Source organism: Gorilla gorilla, chromosome 3 (assembly GCF_029281585.2).
Source record: "Gorilla gorilla gorilla isolate KB3781 chromosome 3, NHGRI_mGorGor1-v2.1_pri, whole genome shotgun sequence".
NCBI classification, from domain to species: domain Eukaryota; kingdom Metazoa; phylum Chordata; class Mammalia; order Primates; family Hominidae; genus Gorilla; species Gorilla gorilla.
This window is the reverse complement of record NC_073227.2, coordinates 55,440,514-55,464,668: the sequence shown is the minus strand read 5'-3', so window position 1 is coordinate 55,464,668 and position 24,155 is coordinate 55,440,514. Positions and strand designations below refer to the sequence as shown.

At 36.7% G+C, this 24,155-nt stretch overlaps 1 protein-coding gene across 2 annotated transcripts; it reads left to right on the top strand.

Annotated features, from left to right (window-relative positions):
* The first annotated feature begins 3,626 nt into the window (after window positions 1–3,626).
* On the top strand, window positions 3,627–16,523 carry COMMD8 (COMM domain containing 8). 2 transcript variants are annotated; one of them, XM_004038636.4, is made up of 5 exons: window positions 3,627–3,793; window positions 7,083–7,238; window positions 10,651–10,803; window positions 14,158–14,313; window positions 15,727–16,523. In XM_004038636.4, exons 1-5 carry the CDS (start codon window positions 3,728–3,730, stop codon window positions 15,745–15,747), a joined length of 552 nt encoding a protein of 183 aa, XP_004038684.1. In that variant the 5' UTR covers window positions 3,627–3,727; the 3' UTR covers window positions 15,748–16,523. The 2 variants fall into 2 exon arrangements, with proteins under 2 accessions (XP_004038684.1, XP_055241721.1); XM_055385746.2 differs by having other exon boundaries at window positions 3,641–3,793; window positions 10,651–10,797.
* The last annotated feature ends 7,632 nt before the right edge of the window (window positions 16,524–24,155 follow it).

Here is a 24,155-nt window from a genome sequence, read left to right as displayed (position 1 = left end):
TCCTATTGGCCAGCACTTGGACACCACCCACCCCAGATGAAAGGGAAGCTGGGATATGTACATTATTTTATTTGAGCTTCAGGACAACTTTATTAAATATGTGGTAGTTTTATCCCTATATTCAGTAGAGGGAACTTAGGTATGAGAGTTTATCCAACTTGTCCAAGGTTATGTGGTTAGTAAGTGGTGGAGACATAACTGGAATCCAGGTCTGTCTGACTCTAGACCCTGTACACTTAATCACCACACCATTGCACCTCAAAAAGTCTTTCACCAACAAAGAAGCTATAGTCTATGGCTCTGTCTCTTGTTCAGGGCATAAAACTTCATGCTGGCTTGGATGACAGATGCTTTACTATCTCTTTTAGTCTGCATTTCACTTCCACAAGCATCTCTTTCTCTTCCACAAGCATCCAATCCACCATTAACTTCTATAGGTCTTAGTTCCAAAATATATTTTGACTCTTTCCATTTGTATCTAGTTCCTGCTACCACCATCTATCACTAAGCCCCTGGAATTCTACAGTCTGGGGGTGGAAACTAGGCCATATTAACTCTAATCTCTATATTAGTTAGAATAAGTCTGGAGTAGTCTCCAAATTGGTTCCCCTTCTTTTGCTCTTGCACTCTAAGATCTGTTTTGCATAGTATAACTATTTTCCAGTTTCCACAGTATAAGCATTTAAAAATGTAAACCACATTATGTCAATTCACTGGTCCAAATCCATGCCCACATCTCTGGTATCTTCTTTACCAAATCCATGCCCACATCTCTGGCATCTTCAAGGCCTATACAGCCACACAGGCCTTGGGTCATTATGCTGAATAAGGCAGGCTTTCTCTTGCCTCAGGGCCTCTGCATTCTGCTCACAACTATTTTTCCCTAGATGTTGCCTTCATGTCTTTTCAGCCTTTATGCCTTAGTATAAATGCCATTTGTTAGCTAGGTGCTTTTTGACCAATCTAAGGTATATTTCTACCATCCCTTTCTATTACATGACTGTTTTATTTTCCTAAAGATACTTCTCAGTGTATTTCATCATCTTAATTGTCTATTTGTTCATTATCTAAGCACTCCTCCCCTGAAACCAGAAGGTAAATTATTGTCCACTGCTTGCATTCCCAGAGTCATTAGAGCATCTAATCAATGGTAGATGTTTAATCAACAATTGTTAAAGAATGAGTGAATGAGTGAATTTCCCAAGGCATGGCACGCAAAACTCTTTCCTCCTTCCACCTCAAAACAAAAAATCTCAAGGAAACTAACTTCAGAAAAAGAGCACCGAATTATTTCACAAATAGCAAGCTTGAATTCCAGTTTAAGCTCAGCAAGGGCACACACTGTGGTTTACCTAAGATCTTTGTACATCTCTCCCAGCTGTTAGCAATGACCTACATCACCTATACAGCACTATATAGCTGGCTAGTTGGGTGTCAGATGCAGATCACATCTCTAAGGCAGTGACAGTTCACTAGGAGGGTAACTTTCTGGAACCCACTAGACTTTGGCTAGATAACAGTAGAGCAAAGAAGTCCACATAGAAGGGAATATAATACAATTTTCTATGTGCCAGGCCAGACTTCATTTCAAGAACTTCACATATATCAACTTACAACAACCCTGTAAATCCTAGGCTGTCATTATAACCAATTATACAATTTACAGGGTTGTTGTAAGGAATGAGAAACACAGAGAAGTGAAAATAGCTTGCCCAGATTACATAGTCATTTGCAGAGCCAGGGTTTGAACTTATGAAGTTTAGCTCCAGAGTTCATGCATTTAAAGATTGCTATAGTACAAATAAGATTTGGGAGATGGAGACCAGAATATACCTCGTAGAGATGGAACTACAAGAGACAGACATATGCTTTGAAAACCTCTTGGATTACACACATAAGAACATCCTCTTACTAATCAAAGGTCAAATATTAAGCGCTGTCTCTCTTGCAAGTTGTTAACTATTTTGGAAACCATATTTGTTGCAGGCTAAATTTTGTCCCATCCAAATTCAAGAGTAAAGATCAAATTCTTCTTAGTACTCAGTGTTGCTTGAAAGATGAGTTAGGACCTAATTCTCTGTCCTCTGACTAAACCTTGGGCCCTATTAGGTGTGTCATTTTACCTTATTTAGTCATGTTACGTGGCCTTAGGTAAGCCATATCATTTCAGTTCCTCAGCAGGGGTAGTCAAGCATGCAAACTGAGATCACCGTTTCTGGCCTCAGACCAGTGATTTTGTAACTACTATCTATGTGACCTTACAAAATATATTACTTCAAGTTCATTTCCTCATCTGTAATACCCACTGTACAAGGTTGTAGCAGGAATTAGTAAGATAAAAATATATGAAGGGTTTGACATATAGTAGATGCTTGAAAGTATTTTTCTCCCAATTATTATAATACATAAAATTTAAGTTTTTTTCTCAAAATAGACCTTACCCATCATTAGATTTACAGAAAGACTCAGGTGAAGTAGTTTTCCAGACTTCTCATTTTAACTATTACTAGGGGAGCTCCTATTCACAAAGTATCTTAAGACAATTACATTTAAGATAGGGCAATGAGTGTTGTGCATCTATCTGCATTAAGAACTAGAAAGTGGTAAATAAGTGAGGGACAGCTAAAATATCATGAAAACTCACGGGAGAAAGAAATTGACTTCACCTTTTAGAGTTGAGGCACACAGAGAAAGGACGTAGGAGGTAAACCTAGAATGCTGCTAATGAGTAGTTTTTCTCTGCGTAGCCCATAGATTGAATACTTTCTCTTCTGCTTCACCATTTTGCACCACTTTTATTATTAAATTTATAAATTAGATTGTAATTCCTGTTTCTGGTCTACTAGTTATTATCTGCTTTTGCAGGACATGCTCATTTTACCACCACTGAATTCTTCAGCACCTGATTAAAGTAACAGCTGTAATAAGAAATAACAGAAAGGATATTTGGACTTTGAGCTTAGTCCAACATTAATAGCATGGCTCTTGAGTCTGATTGATTTTGTTTAACTTCAGACTGGGCCTCTTACTTAGGTCAGTGATTTTTAGCGTTGCCAGATAAAACACAGGACACCAGTTAAATTTGAATTTCAGATGGACAAATAATTTTCAGTATAAATATATCCCATACAATATTTAGGGGATACTTACAACAAAATATTATTGTTTACCTGAAATTTCACATTTAACTGGACGCTTGGTATTTTTATTTGCTAAATCCGACAACCCTAGTGACTTCTCTAATCATGTTTGCTTTCTGCAAATAGGGCTGAAAATAGTACCTTCTCCCTAGGATGATCTATATACAGAACGTTGCTCATGGCAAAACCTTAATTTACCTTGCAAATCAGGATACTTTAGTAGAGACTTATGTTAAAACTCTGGGACAATGACCATGACCAGGCACCCAAAAAGATGGTTACCTTTATTCGACAGTTTTCTAAAGAGCACAGAGAAAGTTCAATAGAACCCTAAACAAAGGTACAAACTGCGTTGAAAGATACGTAAATGTGCCTTTAATAGCACAAGGGTATCTTAGCCACATCACTGCAAACTGCAGACTCCCTGGTTACGGGCAAAGCGGTAGTTCGGTCTCTGCGCAAGCGCACAGGGACTTCTTGGGTCCACGCCCCGCCCCTCCCCGCCGGAGAGAGTCACGTGGGCGAGTCCTAGCTTTAGACAAGCGGCCAGCCTTGACACGTGACCCAAGCCGCAGCTTCGCGCAGGGATGGAGCCGGAAGAGGGGACGCCCTTGTGGCGGCTGCAGAAGCTGCCGGCCGAGCTGGGCCCGCAGGTGAGGGCGGGTACCGGGGGAAGCGGCGCGGGGCCTGGGCTTCGCGACAGCCCGGCGTGCGGATCAGGCCGGCTGCGACCCAGACGCCTTCGCAAGCTCCCTAGGGAAGGGAGGAGGAAGGGGCGTGATTTCGGGTGGTTGGTCCCCGCCTTCCCTGGGGAGCCTAGGAGGACAGCTTGGGGCGCCACCCCCAGCCTAGAGGTGCAGCTCCAGGGGCTTTGCGCGCAGAATCGCCCACACCAGACTGGGCTTTGAAAGCTTAAGTTGGTATTTGCTGCCTCTTCGTATACGTTTTCTTAATTCATTCAACACATTACCTCCCAGAGGCTCCCTACCTACCGGACAGCAGGTACAGAGCTAGGTGCTGGAATACAATGTGACAAAGACCAAAGCGGACCCTGCCCCCCTCCCTTGAGGGTGGTTGGAAGGAAGCGAAATAACTGGCCGAGTTACTTTAGTTAGGGTCGTCCCAGGAGGTGATGTACCCATTGACTTCCAGTCTATAAAAGAACCTGGCTTGTAAGAATCTGGAAAAAGCAACCACATTCATTTGTTCAGCCGGTTTTTCATTGAAGTCTACCATACATTGAGCGCCCCGATGGGATGAGGTAAATGGTGAGTGAGACACAGCCTGTGCCCTGGTGGAGCATCTTTTTTATAAGTCTCAATTTTGGCTTCCTGTTTCCTCTATTCCATTTATACTGGAGAAAGTGTGGAGGAGACAGAAAGGAATGAACTTACCGCCTGCGAGGGTCAAGAAAAAAAAACACCTAATTCTTTTCTTTGTTTTTGCAAGTGAGGAGCCTGAAATGTCAGCAGAAATTTTGGCTAACTTGCCCAGGATTGCCCATCCAGTTAGTGGCAGAGCTGGAACTTATGCTCAGATCTATTGATTCTGAGTGTTTTATTGGCTTTTGGCTCTCCTTGTCTTCACTCTACCCATTTAGATAAGGCCCATAACCTTTACTACCATATGTGTTGATGACTCCTAAATCTCTAGGTCCAGCCAAAAATTTCTTCCTCTGTGGTTCAAGAATGCCAGTTAAAAAACAAAACAAAACTCCAAAAACCCCAAACCAAAATCTCTTCTCTGAGTGTCAGGCTTCTGCCACAGGTACCTCAAATTCAGTATGCCCTTGCCTCAGTTCTTCTTTCCCCCTGGACCTACTCCTCCCGTAGCCTCATTTTCGGTTTGTGGCACCACCACTTTCACCCAGCCCCTCTCAACCTGACGTTCTAGGTTTCATCCATGGCCTCCCCTTTTCACATCTCTTCTACCTCTTTACTGCCTCCATTTTGAGTGTCCTCAACAATTTAAGCCCCTTAATCTTTAACTCCTTAACTGAAAATTGAGGCACCTGGGCTCACCCTCTCTCTTCTCTTACATCTTCCCACCTGTTAGCAAATATATGGAAAAATAATGCAAATGTGTGATTAGGTTGCTTCCCGGTTGAGCACAGATTGAAGTCTAGGCTCTTTTGCTTTGTACACAAGGCTCTTTTTGATTTGGCTCCACCCACCTCTCCAGCCTTGTCTCCTGTCACCCCCTAGGCACCCCCCAAATAACTTGCTTGTGTCTAGAAATGCCCTTCTTCTCTCCTGTTTGCTTGGCCAACTACTCATCCTTTTAAGATGGACTTTTCCTTGCTTCCTCTCTGTGCTGCTTCGTACCTTGTATATATTTTTATTATGTCCCCATCATTCTAAATTACATGTATTTGTATGTTTGCCTTTTTCGAATGGACTAAAGCTCTGTTATGGTAGGGCCTTATTTATTCTCAGTTTCCTCATTTGTAAGATAGAAATAATAACAATGGTTACTTCAGAGTTGTAGTGAGGATCAGTCCAGAGCGTGGTACCTAGTCAGGGCTCCATAATGGTAGCTATTATAGTTTCTTTGCCATTAAATAAAGTCATTTCCATGACCTTTGTCGTTAAATAAGGTCATTTCCATGACCTTATTTAATAACTGGGATGAAGTGTTCATTACATATTTGTGAATGAATAACAAACATATTCCAAAAAAGATAATGCTTTTATTTTTCAGTTTGAGTTCTGGGTTTTTCTTTAGCATGGGGACAGTATAGGATAAGCTGTAGAGAATTTTGAATGGATTCAAAATTGAGTATGTTGATTTATGGTAAATAAAAATTCAGTTTGTATGGTATATTAGCCACCATTTGGAAGCAGTTGCTTGTGTTCTGGCATGTGTGGTGTTAGAGGGAAGGAGTTATTAGTTAAAATGGGGTGGAATATGATTATTTCCAAGTTATTTGGTTCAAATACTCCTCTTGTAAGATACAAATGACTTCGAGAAAGATAACCTTATTAAATGTTAAGTGCTTAGAATAGTACTGGCATTGTGTTATCTCAGTTAATAGATGTTGAAGGCATGAATTGGAGGAGGAGGAGTAGTGATAATAATTAGAATGGTAACGAGGGCTAGCAATGTCTACATGTCTTTGTACATGCCAGGAAGATGCCAAGTGATTTGCATGTATTCTTATTCCATCCTTACAGCAAGATTAAGAGAATAGATGATATCCTCATTTAACACTTGAGGAAACAGACTCAGAACATTTAAATAAAAGTTGAAAATACTGAAACTGGGATTTGAACTGGATAGTTTTATTCCAAAATCCATAGTCTTAATCACTATGCTCAGTTATACATGTGTTAGGCTTTCCGTTGCTGTTATTAAGATACTAATAGGATAGAAAGGAAAGTAAAAAAAAGAAAAAAGTACTGGAGACTTTCTGGGAATACAGCAAAAGTAACTGCTGAGCTGGGTGTAGTGGTGCTCGTCTGCAGTCCTAGCTACTTGGGAGGCTGAGATGGGAAAATTGCTTGAGTTCAGGAGTTCAAGGCCAGCCTGGGCAACATAATGAGACCCTCAAAAGAAAGAAAAGTATGTTGTGAAAATGGAGGCAAAGCAAAATGAAGCTTATAGGCCTACAGTAAGAGACTTTGATATAAGTCCTATCCTTTTGTTTGGTCATTGCTGTAAATATGATATCTTTTATATGTATCTTCCTTTTAGTTTTTTCATTATGTAAATTTTATAACAAAATTATTTTAGCTTCTGAAGGTCAACATAATAATAGAAAGTCTAGGATTTTTATGAGTTCTAATTTTTAATTAGAATAATCTTAAAAGTGGTTTATACATTTTAACTTAAGCTGGTCTTGCAGGTAACATGAACATCTCCCAACATTTGTTTGTTAAGAGGAAGATAAATTTGTTTCATCATTTTACTTATAAGTACATTTATTTCCTTTTTTCTTGCTAGCTTCTTCACAAAATAATTGATGGCATTTGTGGTCGAGCTTATCCTGTGTACCAAGATTATCACACTGTTTGGGAATCAGAAGAATGGATGCACGTTTTAGAAGATATTGCCAAATTTTTCAAAGCCATAGTTGGTAAAAACTTACCTGATGAAGAGGTAACTTCTCTGCACATTTCTATAACTTACAATAAATAATGCTCAGGTTTCTCTCTGAGTTTTTTAGAGCAATGTATAATACAAGGGCTATCATCAGTAACAACAAATACCTTATAATTGTGAATGGAAAAATCTGTGGAAGTCCTAGGTTTTTGCAGTTTTGTTTTTGGTTGTTTTTACTCTTTTGTGAAACATTTAAAACATACAGAAGAAAACAAGAAATTACATAACTGACACCACATTCACATTACCAGTTAAACAGGTGTTAACATTTTGCAATGTGTGTGTTTGTTTCAGAAATAAAGCATTACAAAGATAACCTAAATTCCCTTATCCCCCTCCTGGATATCCCACTCTTACCTAGAGATCACCACTCTTGAAGGTGGTGTTCATGTTTTGTATTATATATTGTATGTATGTTTGAATCTTTTAGTATATTGAAATTATTTGGGGTGTGTAAGTGTATAACTTGTAATAAAATGTAACATTTGTCTGCACTTGTAAATTGTTTTAAATGCAGCATTGTGTTTTACATCGATAAACATGGATCTAGTTAGTGTATTTTAACTCCTTGTAGTATTTGATGTTAGGAATTAAATAGGATTTATTTATCTCCCTACTGACTAATGAATAGTCGTTGCTTCTTTCATTATTACAGGTAGTGCTGCTATAAATGTTCTTTACATGTCTCCTTGTTCACACTCACACCAGCTTTTCTGGGGTAGATATCTTGAAGTGAAATTGCATGGTCATAGGATATCCTTCTTCCACTGAATTGCTGTTGCATCTTTGTCAAAAATCATTTGAGCTTGTGTAGGTTGCTCACTTTTCTAAAAATCAAGTTGTGTATGTTTGTCATTGATTTGGGTGATATTCTGGATATAAGCTCATTGTTAGAAATATGTATTTTAAATATCTTCTATTATGTGCTTGCCTTTTTACTCTCTTAATGGTATCTTTTGGTGAAACAAGTTATGAAATTTAACAAATCTACTTTGTCAATATTTCTTTTGCTGGCTAATACTATTAACGTTTTGTTTCAGAAATATTTGTGCTGAAGACATGAAGATTCTTGGATGTATTCTTGTAGAAGCTTGATTGTTTTAGCTCTCACATGATGTTACTGATGCATTTTGAATTAATATTTGTGTATGGAGTGGAGGTCAAGTTCAGAATTTTCTACATTAATATCTAGTTGACCATTTATTGAAATGACCATCCTTGCCCCACAATATTGCTGTGCTGCCTTTATTGTAAATCAAGTGGCCCTATATTTGTGCCTCTGTATCTCAACTCTTCAATGTATTCCATTAGTCTACTTTTGTATATTTGCCAGTGCTACACTGCTTTAATTACTGTAGAATTAAAGCTAAATTAAATTATGTCTTCATATCTGGTAATAGAAGACCTTCATTCTCATGCTTCTTCAGGAGTGCCTTGGCTATTATATTTTCGGATAACCCTCTGGAATCAACTTTTCAGTTTTAACCTACAAACCTGCTGGAATTTTGATAGAGATCATTTATGGGGAGAATTGACATCTTAACAACATTTAGCTTTCCAAAGTTAAGAACATGGGATAGCCCTCTATTTATTTGGATTAGCTTTAGTTTCTCTCTCTCGTATTTTGTAGTTTTCAGTGTCGAGCTCTTGCAAATATTTTTATTTCTGAGTAAATGATGTTTTTGATCTTTAATTTTTCAGTAGTTTGTTGCTAGTATGTACAGTTGATTTTTATATACCTTGTGTCCCACAGCCTTTCTAAATTTGTTTACTGTGTCTAATTGTATACAGATTTTTTTGGGGGAGATTGTATATAATAATTTTCTTTTTCAACTTTAACATCTTTCATTTATTTTTCTTACCTTAGTGCATTGGCTAACACCAGTAGTCAGTGTTTCTTTTAAAAAAGCAGTCATAGTAGATATATGTCTATTCCTTACCTTAGGGAGAAAGTGTTTACTATTTCACCATTTAGTATGTTAGCTCTGTAATTTTATAGATATCCATTATCAGACTAAAGAAGCATCCTACAATTCTAACTTTGCTGAGAATTTTTACCATGAATGGATATTGAATTTTATGAAATGCTTTTCCCTGAATTTATTATTGTTTCTTCTCTATTTTGTTAATGTGATTTTTGAGTGTTAAACTAAGGCTGCACTGCCAAAATAAACCCCACTTGATCGTGATGTATTATCTTTTTTTAATATATCTCTTGATTTGGATTGCCAATATTTTCTTTAGGATTTTTACATCTATATTTGAGTGATCTTGGCCTAGGTGTTTTTTTTTTTCTTTTCCTCCCTATAATACTCTTGTCAAGGTGTTAAGTTTTATTCTGGCCTCATGGAATGAATTGGGAAGGATTTTTTTCCTGTTCTCAGGAAGAATAAGTGAGATTGACTTTATTTATTTAGTGTTGTGCTACTTAATTTTCACACATTCAGAAATTTTTTGGTTACCTTTTCTCATTAGTCATAACTTCATTACCCAGTAATAAAAATATAAACAGTATTATTTAAGTTCTTTGAGATCTGTCGTGGTTTGCCAAATGGCTTAGAATATGGTACGTTATGGTGAATGTTCCATATACATTTGAAAATAATGTGTACAGTTGTCGGGTGTAGTATTCTATATATTGCTAAGGTTAGGTAGAATGCATTTTTTCAATTCTTCTATATCCTCATTGATTTTTTTTTGTTTCTTTGTGTCAGCTGTTGAGAGTTGTATTAATACCTCTAATTGTGAATGTGGATTTATTCATTTCTTTTAGTATTGCCAAATTTTGCTGCTTTATATATTTTGAAGCTATGGTGTTAGGTGCACAGGGATTTATGATTGTTGTGTCTGTCTGTTGAATTGCCCTTTTACTGTCCTTCTCTATTTCTTGTAATGCTTCTTGCCTAAGGGCTACGTTGTCTGATACATTAATACAAGTTGAGTATCCCTTATTTGAAATGCTTGGGACCAGAAGTGTTTTGGATTTCGGATTTTTTTGACTTTGCAATATTTGCATTATACTCACCAGTGCAGCATCCCTACTCAAAAAATCTGAAATCTCAACTATTCAAATGAGCACTTCCTTTGAGCATCCTGTCAGTGTGCAGAACTTTTCCTGTTTTGGGATTTGAGATACTCACCCTGTGTGGCAGTATCAGCTTTGGTGTTTTCCAGGTGTATTCATTTCCATGCTGCTGCTTCCATCAGTCCTTTTTCTTTACTGTATATTTTGCAGAAATTTGTTAAAACCTATTTTCTGGTTATTCATTCTCATCTTACTCTTTTTTATAGTTACAGAAGTATTTCTCTTTTTCTTTTACTGTTGCTTTAAAAGTGTGCAAAAGGGGAGTGGAACTGTGTTTTTACATTTTAAACAGAAAGCCCCTTTTGCCTGTTTTTATTTTTATAGATATTTCAGCAGTTGAATCAGCTGAATTCACTTCATCAAGAAACTATCATGAAATGCGTGAAAAGTAGGAAAGATGAAATCAAACAGGCTCTGTCAAGAGAAATAGTTGCTATTTCCTCTGCACAGCTACAGGATTTTGATTGGCAGGTAAAGGTAAGAGTCTATGAGTATGTGTATTTTTTATTTCATTTTTTGGATATAGAGAAATATCTTTATAATATCAGATATATAAAATTTGTTATTTTGGGAATATATTATCCCAAAGAAATATCAAAGATAGTTTAAATTACATCTTGAATAAACTTGGGCATAAGTATACTACAAACATCTAAGCCATGTATAATAACATTACATTGATAATAAGTATAATTAGATCTGTAAATTATTAAATGACATAAGTGATGGGGCAGCATATAGTCAACATATACATACATATATATATATATATATATATATAAAATTTATTTATTTTTTGAGACAGAGTCGTGCTCTGTCATCTAGGCTGGAGTGCAATGGTGTGATCTCAGCTTACTGCAACTTCTGCCTCCCAGGTTCAAGCAATTCTTCTGCCTCAGCCTCCTGAGTAGCTGGGACTACAGGCACGTGCCCCCATGCCCGGCTAATTTTTGTATCTTTGGTGGAGATTTGGGGTTTTGCCATTTTGGCTAGGCTGGTCTCAAATCCTGGCCTCAAGTGATCTGCCTGCCTCCACCCGCCAGAGTGCTGGGATTACAGGCGTGAGCCATCCCACTTGGTCAATATATATTTTTGACCACAACTTTCTAGACTTTATAGCTTTCTTAAGACTGGTAAATGTGATTCTACCTCTAGGAGGAAAACCTATAAGATACTATTAAAACATTAGTTTTTAATACATTTTGAGAGTCACTATCAGTAGAGTTCATAAAGAAGAATTTCAGACCAACTTTTTGTCCTTATAAGATACCTAGACCAGTAGATGAAGAGGAAATAAATACATTGTGTTTCTTGATGTTAGCATGACCCTGGATAAAGTGCCTTACATTGTGTATGTGGATTAAGTAGAGAAAAATGTGGGAAGATAACAGGTGGGTTCATAATTGGATAAATAACCAAGCAAAGACAGATGAATTTATATTAGTTAAAAAGTCTCTGTGGCTCTGGTCTTGGCCCAGTCATTTTCAACATTTTTATGAATATTATGCTTATCAGATCTGAAGGTGATACAAAACTAGAGCTATAACAAGTGTATAATGTGACACAAAGTTCAAAATTATGTCACGGCCAATTACAATCAGTGACCAAATGAAGCAAAATAAATTAATCAGGAAACCTAAACAGAGGATTTTTAATTTAAATATTTAAATTTTATAAATTTAATTTCAATTTCAGAGTTTATATTTTTATAAATATAAAAGATAAAGGAGACCAGGCACGGTGGCTCACGCCTGTAATCCCAGCACTTTGGGAAGCCAAGGCGGGTGGATCACTTGAGGCCAGGAGTTTGAGACTGGCCTGGCCAACATGGCAAAACTGCAACTCTACTGAAAAAATATGAATATTAGCTGGGTGTTGTGGTGTGTGCCTGTAGTCCCAGCTGCTTGGGAGGCTGAGGCACGAGAATTGCTTGAACCCAGGAGGTGGAGCTTGCAGTGAACCAAGATCATCGTGCCACTTCACTCCAGCCTGGGCACTAGAGCACAACTCTGTCTCAGAAAAAAATAAATAAATAAAGGATAAGAGAGATGTTAATAGTAGCATATATGAGAAATGTTTAGTTATTTTGGTTTATCAAAGTATAGCTTCATTCGTGTTGATTCAGGCCCATATTTTGTTGGTAGAAATGCAGTTCTGTTTTTTTTTTTTTTTTTTTTTGAGATGGAGTTTCGCTGTTGTTGCCCAGGCTGGAGTGCAATGGCACGATCTCTGCTCACCGCAACCCCACCTCCCGGGTTCAAGTGATTCTCCTGCCTCAGCCTCCTGAGTAGCTGGGATTACAGGCATGTGCCACCACGCCTGGCTAATTTTGTATTTTTAGTAGAGATGGGGTTTTGCCATGTCGGTCATGCTGGTCTAGAACTCCCGACCTCAGGTGATCCGCCCACCTCAGCCTCCCAAAGTGCTGGGATTACAGGCGTGAGCCACTGTGCCCGGCAGAATTGCAGTTCTTCAAGCAAGAGATGGTGCTAGTACATTCTGTTTCCAGTGATAATATCTTCTTAGTGTATTATCTGTTTAGTTTTGGCTGCCAAACTTAAGAGATATTTAAGCAAATTGGACTCCAACTAGAAAAGAATGACTAGGAACTTAAAATCGTGGTGCGTGAAATTGCTTTGAAACACTGAGACCATGTACCTGGAAAAGATTAAACCTAGTAGAAACATGACACTTACCTTTAAAAGGCTAAAATTCATAGATGGGGAAATATATAAATGTTTTGTGGCTCCAGAGACTAGGTGAAGGACTAAGGTATATTATTTGCAATAAGATACGTTTCAATTCAACCTGGGGAAGAACTTTTTAACAAGTATGAATATCTGGAAATGATTGTAACCGCTTCTCGAGGTAGCACATGCATCATCATTGGTGGTATTCAAGCATAGGGTAAAAAACTATTTATTGGAAATATTGAGGAGGAGAATTATGCATAAGATAGTTAACCTGAAGCTGATACTTCCAGATCTGAGATATTATGGTTCCTGTTTTTGGGTGAGAGAATGGAGGAGCTATGTCAAGATTTGATTCTATAGGGTATGTACCACAAGGGAGATCCTTTGAGGTCATTAGGGAAGATGTCCCTTATCATTGCGTAAGTAATTTTTTTGCAAGTGGCAGCATTCTAAACAAAGATTCAGTTTTTGTGGATTTTTCTGGCTCAGATTCTAGAAAAATTGAGTTTCCCTATGCTGTCTGCCAAGGAAACTACAGTGCTCATTTCAAGAAGTATTAGTATTATAAATATTTGGTTCTTCCAATTCCCCTAGGATATATTCCAGAGAAAGAAATTAAGAAGTGAGGTAAATGTACAGAGTGTTTCTGTTCAGTGGCTCTAATTGAAGATGGTATCTTGATAACATATTTATCAATATTGTGATAGATAGATAGCTGACCATGAATTAAGCATCTTAATTTCTGAGAGTTTACCAGTATTTTTGGTCTCACTTATCTCTGTACGTGAACTTTCATCTTCTTGGTGCCTTCAGTCTTCTTTAAGAATTCTCTGTTTCTTGTACATTAGACCCATTCAGTACTTCCCAGGCATGACTCTGATCTAGACACCTGCTTCTGCCACAAGATTGCTGACTGGTTGTCTTACTTTCCTACCGATTTCCTCTCCTTTATTCACTCTCCTTTCTCTTTCTGTTCTTCAAATATGCTTTAGCATGGACTTAATTTATTTCTTTCACCTTTCTCTATACTCAACAGCAAACAGTACTTTAAAAAATGTACTGCTAACTAACCTCTGATGTATATTCAATATAGTTCTTTTTACTATTTATTAATTGCTATTTTTCTGATTTTAAACAGCTTGCACTTTCCAGTGACAAGATTGCTGCATTACGAATGCCACTTTTAAGCCTGCATCTAGATGTAAAAGAAAATGGTGAAGTAAAACCTTATTCTATTGAAATGAGTAGAGAGGAGCTGCAGAATCTAATACAGTCCTTGGAAGCAGCGAATAAGGTATTTGCTATAATTTTGTCATATGATTTGAATGTTTAAGGTTTTTGGGTTTTTTTTTTTTTTTTTTTTTTTTGCGTTGGAGTCTCACTCTGTCACCCAGGCTGGAGGGGCAGTGGCGCGAACTTGGCTCACTGCAACCTCCGCCTCCCGAGTTCAAGCGATTCTCGTGCCTGAGCCTCCAGACTAGCTGAGATTACAGATGCCTGCCACCAGGCCTGGCTAATTTTTGTATTTTTAGTAGAGATGGGATTTTACCATGTTGGCCAGGCTGGTCTCAAACTCTTGACCTCAAGTGATCTACTCGCCTTCGCCTCCCAAAGTGCTGGGATTACAGGCATGGGCCACTGCACCCGGCCAAATGTTTTTAGTTTTGATTGATACTCCTAGACTCATAGTTCACTTTTAGTGTTTTTTCTCTAGATGTTTTAATGTTAATTAAGCACAAAAAATACTTTGTTAATATGTTCTGAGCTCTAGTTTTAGATATTAATTATAACTTGTAATGTTCAATTACTTAGTTTTGAACATAATGTACTAAGTAATTTTTGAAAGAATAATAGTGCTATTCTAACAGCTGAATTTCTTTTGCTGCAATGCTCGTTAATGATAAAAATAACATTTTTACCTTAGAATAATAAAATTGATTCTGAAGAGTTTTTATGATTAAAAAAATTACGATCCTAAAAAAAGTGGCTTTATTTACTGGACTGATAATAGAAAATTGCTTTTATGATCCTCTAACTATGGAAGACAGAATATGACTTGTAGTTATTATGACAAAATCAGGTTGAGGCAAGACAGAGCTAATGAATGTCCAAAAACTTCACATTTACAGTGGAGTGGCTAAATAACAATAACTGCTCCTAATGTTTAATAAATGAGAAAAATAATATTTAAACAGTGGAAACTGTTGTGAGGAGGAATAAAAATAATTGTCTTTGTATATGTATGTTTCTTCGTTATTGCTCAGCATTTTCTCTAGTGATCTCATCTCAGTGATTAAGTCTCAGTGATTCTTACAACCTCTATTGCCCTACTATTTAATCTTCTTGATCCTCCTTTTTAAAAACTCTGATAAACTTCAGCTTCTCTCCACACTCTGCATTTGCTCAAACATTGTAGTGCTTTGATTACCGGTCCACATGCCTATTAACCAAACGAGCAGCTCAGGCTTGGCTGGATAGCTGAGTGGGGCTACACGTGTGAAGGGTGCATGTGATAGAGCCCGATATAAATGGTAACAGATTCTGAACCGTAGATTCCAGCAGGCATATGTCATCAGTTACTGTGCATTGTACTTGCTTGTTATGAGTTCTCCATGCCCTTTTTCAGAGACTTCAAAGCATTTAATATGGAATATATCAGCATCAGTCTCGTATAACCTGATATTTTCTCTTTAATTTGTGTTTTAAGGTGGTCCTGCAGTTGAAATAATTGGAAATTATGAATACCAGTCCTATCAGATTTTATTGCTCCAACTTAAATGGCAGAGTGAATACTGCGTGTTCAGAAACCTTGTGATGTCTTGACTGTTGCACCAGGCTGAGAAAGCAGCAATGTTGATATTATAAAGATAAAAATTTATCAACATTCCTTAACAGGAAATTACATGGTTGAGAGGAAATGCATAAAATGAAAGATGAAAAATCTATAGTAGCAGTTTATATTTTCATGATTGTTTTGCCTCATTTATTAAATATTTGAGAAATCTTTGGAGATACATAGTTTTATTGAAAGCTAAAAATAGGTTCTAAAGTAATGTAAAAATATAAAGCACAAATATACTTGAATATTGCTTAAAGAATTGTGTGAATAGCAACATATATTATGGATATATACTTTGTGATATTTTTAAAAAATAACTTTTTCAAAGAATGTATAAGCTGCATATATAACTCAGGAGATTCCATGTCTTTCTCATATTTCAGAGGAAAGATTATAAAATATAAAATTTCTTAGAGAACACCTCTTTGTCCGAGATAAACAAGAACAAATACTCTAAACTTATGTGAACAATTTTGAGTTTATGAATTCTAGAAACTAAAATCAAGAATACAGAAAAATGAAAATAACATTTTACTTCTGCGCTTCTATGTTTGGGAAACATTGCTCTGATAAAAAATAGCTGTCATTATGGAGTGTGTATATTCAAATATGAGATAAGACTATGTACACGTCCACTTTTGTTAATAAACTCAATATTGAATACTTTTGGATGTTAAATTCATTGGAAAAACAAACCATTTGTAACCTCAGTTAACTTTAACAACAAGCATTCTGAGCAAATGAAAAGCGTCTTGTTTTATTTTTATATATTGCTTTATTTTAAATGACTCCAAATAACTCAGTAGTTATACGTAATTATACGTAACTCACTAATACATAATTAATAGGTGCTTGCTATTTGCAAGCCATATGGCTTATTAGAGCATCAGACTATTCTTTGAGGCATCCGGAGCAATTATTACTATTCTCATCATACAGATGAGGATAGGCTTAGAGAGTTTTCTGAGTGTGATCTAAACAGTGCTACTCAAAATGTGTCTGCAGAGAAGTGCTTGTCTGTGAACTGTTTGTTACAGGTCAGTGATTCAATAAGGAGCTTGGGCCGGAAAGTGTATCAGTATACTGCTGTCTTCATCGAGAAATTTTGGTTTTAAAAAAATTATCAGCTGAAGGAAATAGTGTGCTTAGTGTGGTAGTTAATTTACCTTCTTGTGCAAGTTATTTGTTATGATGGGCCAGTGATGGTTTGTAGAACAGCACTTCGAGTAGCACTCATTGTGAAGTCTCTTCTAAATTTCAGCTTTCCATGCAGTATCTCCTTTACAAGGAAAACGTCTTGCTATAGTTAGTCTCTCTCTCACCACTTGGTAACACTCCATTAGCACATTCAGCAGCTTTATCGAAATTGAATCAGTATACTAAATACTGTGCATATTAAAGTGTGCAATGTGATATTTTGACATATACATATTTACATCAATGAAAGCATCACCACAAATTAGGATAATGAACATTTGATCACTCCTGAAGGTTTCCTCTTGGTCCTCTATAGTCCCTGTCCCTTCCATTTCCCACAAGTAACCACTGATCTGCTTCCTGTCACTATAGATTGTTGCATTTTTGGAAGTTTAGTATAAAGGAATCATATAGTGTGTAATTTTTTTTTTAATCTGGCTTCTTTCAGCATTATTTTGAGTTTCATCCATGTTGCATGTATCCATAGTTCATTTCTTTTTATTGTTCAGAAGTATTATGTTGTAGAGTTCTGCCACAATTTATTCACCTATTGATGGATATTTTGGTTGGTTCAAGTTTTAGGCATTAGAATACACAGAATGCTGCAAACTTTCTTGCATACATCTTTGAACAAACATATGCTTTTTTTTGAGCAAGTACTTTAGAATGAAATGGCTGGATGATATGGTAGGTTTATTTTTTCAAGATACTACCGAAATTAAAAAAAATTTTTATTTGAATAATTTTTGAGGGTACAGGTGGTTTTTGGTTGCACGGAGAAGTTATTTAGCGGTGATTTCTGAGATTTTAGTGCACCCATCACCCGAGCAGTATACTGTACCCTAAATGTAATCTTTTATCCTTCATGCCCCTCCCAGCCTTCCTCCCCAAGCCCACCATGTCCATTATATTACTCTTACGCCTTTGTATCCTCATAGCTTAGGTTTTCCATTCCCGAGTTACTTCACTTAGAATAATGACTGTCAAGCTTTTTCAAAGTGATTTTAACATTTTGCATTTCCATTGCAGTCTATGAGAGTTCCAGCTCCATCTTGCCAACACTTGGCATTGCCAGTCTTTTTAATTTCAGTTATTTTAATATGTATGTGTCTCACTGTGGTTTTAGCAATATTTAACAAATTTCCCTAATGACCAATGATGTTAAGCATCTTTTCATGTGCATATTTGCCATGTATACATCTTCAGTGAAGTGTCTGCTCAGATCTGTTGCCCATTTTTCAATTGGATTTTTTGTTTTCCTAGTATTGAGTTTTGAGAGCTCTTTTGACTTATTCTGAATACAAATCCTTTATTAGATAGATACTTTGTAGATACTTTCTTCTAATCTGTGGCTTATCTTTTTTCCCCCATGTAAATTGACCCTATATTGTTTTAGAACAGTTTTAGATAAACCAAACTTTAAAAGATAGTACAGAGTTTCTATATTATTAACATTTTACATTAGTACAGTGCATTTGTTATAATTAGTGAACTAATATTGACACATTGTTAAGTAAATTCTAGAGTCTATTCAAACAGAAAATTTCTAAGTTTTTCCCTAGTGTCCTTTTCCTGCCCCAGGATTCTATCCTAGATACCATATTACATTTAGTTGGCATGTTTTTGATGACCTTGACAGTGTTGAAGAGTGTGGGCGAAATACTTTGTGGGATGTCTCTCTCTGTTGGAATTTGTCTGATGTTTTCTTCATGATTAGACTTGGGTTATGGGTGTTGGGAAGGAAGATCACAGAGATAAAATGCCATTTTCATCACATCAAATCAAGGGTACATACTACTAACGTGATTTATGGCTTGATATTAATCTTGATACCTGGCTGAGGTACAGGTTTCTTCACTGTGAACTGACTCTTCATTTTCTCCTTTTCTTACTGTACTTAAGGAAATCACTATAGTTCAGCCCATACTTAAGGAGCGGGAAGGTGTGCTCTCCTTTTTGAGGCTGGAATATCTACATAAGTCGTGGAATTTTGTACACATTTGTTTCTTTTCCACTATTGAGATTTCTACTTATTATCAGTATGGACTCATTTTATACTTTGGATTATAATTCAGTACTGCTTTGTTACTCAAACTGTTCTAATGGCTTGGCCATTAGGAGCTCTTTCACTTGGCTCCTGTGTCCCTTTGACATATCCCCATCAATGAGGTTGGACTTTTTATTTTTTTCAGGGCAGGGGGGTGCATCTTCTTTTTCTTTTTCATCTTGGAAAGTATTTTCTTACTCTCTGGCAGTGCAAAATGCTCCAGGCTCATCTTGTGTATTTCCTGTCCAATCCTAGAATCAGTTATTTCTCCAAGGAACTCTTGGTTCCTTTTATTGAAGAATGGTGTTAGAAACCAAGCTAGGTATACTCATTGCTACTGAGGTGTTATTTCTTTTAGGCCCTTTTGGTGCTGACAGAACTAAGAAATATGTGTGTGTATACTAACCTGGGTATATACTTATATCTATATTTATATTATCATACATCTCTATATTAAGCTAAAGAAGCTCATATTGATGTCTCCAACTCTAATCCATTACATGCATTATTCTAGCCTCCTATCCTTCCCTATCTACAAATTTCAGTTCCAACAATGAGAAAGGAGTTAATCCATTTTGAGCAGGTTTCTGTGTGTGATGTCAGATAAGGGTTAGGTTCATTATTTTATATGTGGACATTCAGTTTTCACAACCCTGCCTGTTGAAACTATCCTTTCCCCAGTGTGTATTCTTGGCACCCTTGTTGAAGATCAGTTGACTATATTCATGTGGATGTACTTCTGGGTGCTCTATTGTATTTCATTAGTCTACATGCCTGTTTTTATGTTACTGCTATGCTGTTTTTGATTTTTGTAGCTTTTTTCATACATTTGTAGGCCCCTGTCAGAAAGTACGAGGCCTCCAGCTTTGTTCGTTCTCAGGATTATGTGTGTGTGTGTGTGTGTGTGTGTGTGTGTGTGTCTACTAGGGGTCTTTGTGTTTCCTTTGAATTTTGGGGTTTGGGGATTGCTTTTTCCTATTTTTGTAAAAAATGCCATTGGGATTTTATAGGGATTGCATTGAATCTAGATTGCTTTGAGTCATGTGGATATTTCAAAAATATTGAATCTTTAATTCATGACCAGTGCTGTCTTTTATTTGTGTCTTCTTTAATTTCTTTTAGCAATGTTTTGTAGTTTTCAGTGTACAAGTTTTCTGCCTCCTTGGTTAAGTTTATTTCTAAATATTTCATTCTTTTTGATGCTATTGTAAATGGGATTTTCTTAATTTCTTTTTTGCCTTGTTCATTTTTAGTATATAGAAATGCAGCTGATTTATGTATGCTGAATCTGTATTCTGCATCTTTACTGAATTCTTTTATTGGTTCTGACAGCTTTTTTAAATAAGGTTTTCTGCGTATAAGATTGCATCGTTAATGAACAAGGATAATTTTAGTTCTTTCTTTCTGATTTGGATGCCTTTGACTTCTTTTTATTGCCTAATTGCTCTAGCTAGGTCTTTCAGTACTGTATTGTATAGAAGTGGCAAGGGTAGACATTTTTGTCTTCCTGGTGTTAGAGAAAAAGCTTTCAGTTTTTCACTAAGTATGATGTTAGCTGTGGGCTTTCATATGTGGCCTTTATTATATTTATATAATTTTCTCTATTTCTAATGGTTGAAAGCGTTTTTATCATGAAAAGGTGTTAATTTTTGTCAAATGCTTTTTCTGCATCTATTGAATTCATTATGTGATTTTTATCCTTTCTGTTTATGTGATTGATTGATTTTCATATGTTGAACCATCTTTGCATTCCAGGGATAAATTTCGCTTGATCATGGCATATGATTTTTTTTAATGTGTTGTTGAATTTGGCTTGCTATTGTTTTGTTGAGGATATTTGTACCTATGTTTGTTAGGGATATCGGCGTGTGGTCTTTTTTGTTAATATCTTTGTCTGGATTTAGCATCAGGATCATGGTGACCTCATACAATGAATTTGAAAGTGTTCCCTCTTCAATTTTTTGGAAGAGTTTGAGGAGGATTGATTTTAATTCTTCTTTAAATGTTTGGTAGAATTCTTCAGTGGAACCCTCTGGTCCTTGACTTTTCTGTGTTGAGAGATTTTTGATTACTGATTCAATCTCCTTGCTAGTTGTAAGTCTTCATATATTCTATTTTCTCATGATTCAGTCATCGTAGGTTGTGTGTTTCTAGGAATTTATCTATTTCTCTTAGGTTATCTAAGTTGTTAGCCTATAATGGTTCATAGCAGTCTCTTGTAATCCTTCTTATTTCTGTGGCATCAGAAGTAGTATCCTCTGTTTCATTTCTGATTTTTTAATTGTGAATTTTCTTTTGTTCTTAGTCTAGCTAAAGATTTGTCAATTTTGCTATTTTCAAATAACCAACTCAGTTTCATTGGTTTTTATTTTGTTTTTATATTCTATATTTCATTTATTTATGCTTCAATCTTTATTATTTCCTTCCCACTGCTAACTTTGGGTATAATTTTTTCTCATTTTTCTAGTGGTTGAAGAGTATCTTGTTTAATTTTCACATATTTGTCAATTTTCTAGTTTTCTTATGCCACTGATTTCTAGTTTTATTCCACCGTGGTCTGAAGAGATACTAGGTCTGATTTCAATCATCTTAAATTTGTTAAGACTTGTTTTGTAACCTAACGTGGGCAATTCTGGATAATGTTCCATGTGCTTTTGGGAAGAATGTGCATGCTGTTGCTGTTGGATGGAATGTTCTGTATATGTCTGTTAGGTCTATGTGATCTATAGTGTTGTTCAAGTCCTTTCGTCCACTATTGATATGTCTGGATGCCCTATTATTGAAAGTGGGGATACTGAAACCTACTATTATTGTGTTGCTGTTTGTTTCTCCTTTCATTTCCCTCAATGTTTGATTCATATATTTGGATGCTTTAATGTTGGGTACTATGTATTTATCATTGTTAGATCTTCCTGGTGATTGACCATTTTATCATTATATAATATCCTTTATCTATTTCTGTGTCTGTGTTGTCTCGTGCAGATTCCCAATTAATGATTTGTGGGTTTCTCAGATGTCCATAATCTCTCCTTCCTTCTGGTGTCAGTCTGTGGTACTGCAGGTTTTCTGGACTGTCACAAACAGCCTCACTCTTTTGTTCTCAGATGCCCAAGGCTTCTAGAGTTTTCCAGGTCCTGTTAGTACTCCGAGTCAGGCAAGAGAGAAATCAGTCCCTTGGGAAGCCCTAAAATATCAGAACATTGGATACATGCTCCACAATTCTCTCCTCCACCCCCAGTTCCCAAGGAAAGGCTACCAAGTTGTATCAGCCTCCACTGTACTGCAGGTCTTCTGGAATGACAGGAAGCAGCCAAGCTCTCTTCTGTCCTCAGCGGCCTCTAGGCATCTAGGGTATTCCAAGTCCTGTCCATAATCCCAGACAGAAAACAGTCACTTGGGCAGCCCCCTGTAAAGACAGAACACTGAAGTCATGCTCCAACTCCTCCTTTCCCTGGGAGAAACCAGGAGTTGGGAGTTTTCTGCTGGTTCCATGCTGAGCTTTGGAGGTGGACTGTGGTGAATGAATGCCACAGATGTTCTTATTGGAGATGCAGCTGGTTTTGCGTTCTCTTAAGTTACAGATGCATTTTAACTAGTCTCTGGATTACTCACAAAAGAAATTGGTCTGTATGTTGTTGACTTCAGATCTCAGGTAGTCAGGGGCTTTCTAGTCTGCTGTCTTGCTGATGTTACTCCACTTTGCAGTTCTACGAACAATGAGAGTTGTTGCTTTGAATTCTCAGCAGCATTAGGTATTATCGGTATTTTGAGTTGTAGCTATTCTAATAGAGATATAGTGGTATCTCAATGTTGTTTTAATTTGCAGTTCCCTAGTGACCAAGGATGTTGAGAATCTGTTCTTATGCATGTTTTCTATCTGTACATATTCTTTGGCGAGGTGTCTATTCAGATGTCTTTGCTTATTTTTAATTAGGTTGTCTTAATGTTGATTTTTAAAAGTTCTTTGTATATTTTGGATAGATGTTCTTTATTAGACATGTGTTTTGCAAACATCTTCTTCCAGTCTGTGGCTTGTTGTTTCATTCTCCCAACTGTCTTCAAGGGCTGAAGTTTTAAATTTTGAAGAAGTTCAGTTGACCAGTTCTTTTTTGGATCATGCTTTTGGCATCATATCTAAGAAATCATTGTCTAACCCAGATTAACAAATATGATCTCCTAAATTGTCTTTTAGAAATGTGATAGTTTCAGTTTTACCTTTAGGTCTATGTTCTATTTTGTGTTAATTTTTGAATATGGCACACGGTGTGGCTCAAAGTTCACTTTTTGCATGTGAATATTCAATTATTTCAGCACCATTTGCTGAAAAGGCTATCCTTTCTCTACTGAACTGCCTCTGTGCCTTTGTCAAAAATTAATTGTTCAGGCCTGGCGTGGTGGCTCACGCCTGTAATCCCAGCACTTTGGGAGGCCGAGATGGGTGGATCACTTCACATCAGGAGTTCGAGACCAGTCTTAATTTTAACACCAGTGTTAGTGTTGATTGACTAGTCTTCTCATTATGGATCTCGTTTTCCTTTTTCTTTGCATGCCTGGTAATTTCTGATTGGGTGCCAGACGTGATGAATTTAACCTTATTGGCTGTTGGCAATTTTTATGTTTCTGTAAATAATCCTTGAGCTTTGTTTTGAATTGAATGCAATTAAGTTACTCGGAAACAGTGATCTATTAAGATCTTGCTTTTCTGATTTGTGAGGCAGATCCAGAGCAGTGCTCAGTAATGGGCTAATTATTCCCTATCACTAAGACAAGACTGTCTTGAGTACTTTACCTACTGCCTTGTGAATTAAGAGATTTTCCAATTTAGTTGTTGGGAACAGGCACTATTCCTGGCAATGTATGAGTACCAGACCTGTTCCCTCTAATTTCTTCAAGTAGCTCTTTTTCCAGCTTTGGGTTGTTTCTTCACGTGTACGTACTGATCAATACTCTCCTGAATACTCAAAGGGCAATCTGCTCTAGATTTCTGGGGTTGTTTTTTTCTGCAACTTCCTCCTCTTTGGTTTTCTCTCTTGTGAATTCTAACTGCCTTGGT

Excerpts from the sequence above, each read along its gene's own strand:
- COMMD8 (XM_004038636.4), top strand. The coding sequence starts at position 3,728 with ATGGAGCCGGAAGAGGGGACGCCCTTGTGGCGGCTGCAGAAGCTGCCG. Across the intron at positions 3,794-7,082 it reads CGGCCGAGCTGGGCCCGCAG|CTTCTTCACAAAATAATTGA; the intron begins GTGAGGGCGGGT and ends TTTTCTTGCTAG. Across the intron at positions 10,804-14,157 it reads ATTTTGATTGGCAGGTAAAG|CTTGCACTTTCCAGTGACAA; the intron begins GTAAGAGTCTAT and ends GATTTTAAACAG.